General features: G+C 46.1%; 1 protein-coding gene across 1 annotated transcript; it reads right to left on the bottom strand.

The window, feature by feature from the left end:
• Positions 1-1,846: 1,846 nt before the first annotated feature.
• On the bottom strand, positions 1,847-2,221 carry LOC137916922 (carbohydrate-responsive element-binding protein-like; the record flags this gene model as incomplete). The annotated part of the gene is made up of 2 exons (XM_068759878.1): positions 1,847-1,982; positions 2,100-2,221. Coding segments are annotated over 2 exons (258 nt in total), but the record flags the coding sequence as incomplete, so codon positions are not given.
• Between the last annotated feature and the right edge of the window lie 4 nt (positions 2,222-2,225).

Here is a 2,225-nt window from a genome sequence, read left to right on the forward strand (position 1 = left end):
CTCCCGCACGTTGAGTAATTTAAGGAGATTTAAGGGTTAGGGTTAGGGCACGTAATTTACACAAATTTAAAATCGCATAGTCCCAGTTGGATGGGGGCTGGAAGAATTACAACACGTCAGATGACGCTTACTACTTTTTACTGGCCTTAATTTGGCCTAGTTTCATTTCTACCTTTTACAAACACGCGGCAACCCTGAATATTCATGTGAAGAAAAAACCCTCAAGGTGTTTTTGTGCAAAGAAATAAAATCATAATTTAATCAAATGATCTCCCATGCAAGGTAGGGAGGGCAGAAATGGGTTTGATCATCAATAAAGAAAAAGTTATCGATTGAATGTGTTTTTCTTGCACTTGGTATTTGCAACACAAACAGGAATTCTATCAGCCTTATTCCAATTAGATCTGTGATTAACAAGATCACCCAAAAGAATGACATCTAAAACATTTAATGGATTTGTAAGAATATAATTACGCTTACATCTCTACAACATCACATTTGGTCACTTTCCATAAGCACTGTGAGTAAAGGCTCAAGTATATTGGTTATTTGTTTTCCTGCTACACTTTAAAAATGCAGCATCGGTGTTCTTCCAAGTTAGGGTAATGTTTCCAGTTTAATTAGTTCATTTGGATTCAAACATATTTTTGATATTACTCCTGCAGAAACCAGTTGATGTGGCAGCCAGGAAATACAACGCTCTACCAGTCTCGTACAGGAATACATGAATACTTTTATTGCTCAGTGGCAAATTCTGATTACCGTATTTTCACACCCATAGGACGCGCCTAAAAGTCTTAGATTTTTTTCAAAATGTGCCGCGTGTCCATTGGTCCGCGCGGCCTATTTGTTGTTGTAAGGCGGACTCAGTCAGGCGCCTCGCGGAGTGATACGCTCCGACGCGCTTCACCATAGTAAACTATTATGGCGTGCTGATGAAGCGGCTGCTGGAACACGGGGATAGAGCAGCGGAGAGAGAATCCAGCATTAATGAATCAATGGAGGAAAAGGAGGAAGCAAGAAGAAGACCTGCAGCAACTCGGCTCCTGCGATCTGCGACTCCGTGCGCGGCGATCTCACCGATACGGTCTAAACCGGAGTGAAGCAAGCTAACGAGCTAACGGGCTAACTAGCAAACTAGTTTATCATCGTCATCCCCGGTGGATTAACCAAAGAACTCCAACCGCGCAACGTTAAACTGCGAGCTGCGTGGGAGCGCTGGACGACAGAAGGAGAACACAGTTCCACTCAGAGTGGAAGGCAGCGCAGCGCCACCGTTTGACTGGATTGTAGCTGCTAGGGCTAACTGTCTGCTAGCATTGTTGTTCGCTTCATTTCCGAGGCGCCGACGCCGCCGCACGTAAAGTGACTGGCGATGAAGAAAGGGAGCCCGGCATGTTTGACGGAGATCTAGCGCAGCTGTTCACTACAGAAACAGAGGATGAGGACTTTGATGGGTTTGATCAATGACGATTAAAAAAACGGTACCAAACTCTGTTTTGCTCCGGCTCTATTTTTTAAAACGCGCACTAGTATGCTTGCTTGATTGATGACGATTAAAGATTTGTACCAAACTCTGTTTTGCTCCGGCTCTATTTTTTAAAACGCGCACTAGTATGCTTGTTTGATTGATGACGATTAAAGATGCGAGTACCAAACTCAGTTTTGCTCTTGCTTTATTTTGCGCACCTATCGTGCCGGCGCCTTTTGATCCGCGCGCCCTTTGTACGTTTGAAATACCGAAAAATCAGCCGTTAATGAGACTGCGCCGAATCACCAGGTGCGTCATAAGGTCGTGAAAATACGGTATATGCAGATCTGAGTTTGTGCCTAAATGAATTTGCACTCATAAGGATACGATCCAGAACTTCCAGTTTTGCAGCGTCTGCGCCTGGACGTACTCTCTGAACCGCTGCCTCATGTGGTCGAAGCGTTGCCGGGTGATGGGCACGCCGGTGGCTGGAAGCTGCTGCTGGCACGCACTGAAGGAAAAGACACACCGAGTCAGTGGAGCAAAGCAGAGAGGGGAGTTTACGCTAGGCACGTCCCAATATCATCCGAGATCAGCACACACACATGCACACACAAAGACGTCTCACTTGATGGCAGAGTTCAGGAGCTGGATCTCCTCTCTCAGCCTCTGGGCCTCCTCGTGCAGCTGAGTTCTGTCCTGCTGCACCTTGCTGATGTACTCTGCGGTCTTCTGCAGCGTGGTAGCTTTGCTG

The sequence above is a fragment of the Brachionichthys hirsutus genome, unplaced genomic scaffold (genome assembly GCF_040956055.1).
Source record: "Brachionichthys hirsutus isolate HB-005 unplaced genomic scaffold, CSIRO-AGI_Bhir_v1 contig_891, whole genome shotgun sequence".
Taxonomy (NCBI): domain Eukaryota; kingdom Metazoa; phylum Chordata; class Actinopteri; order Lophiiformes; family Brachionichthyidae; genus Brachionichthys; species Brachionichthys hirsutus.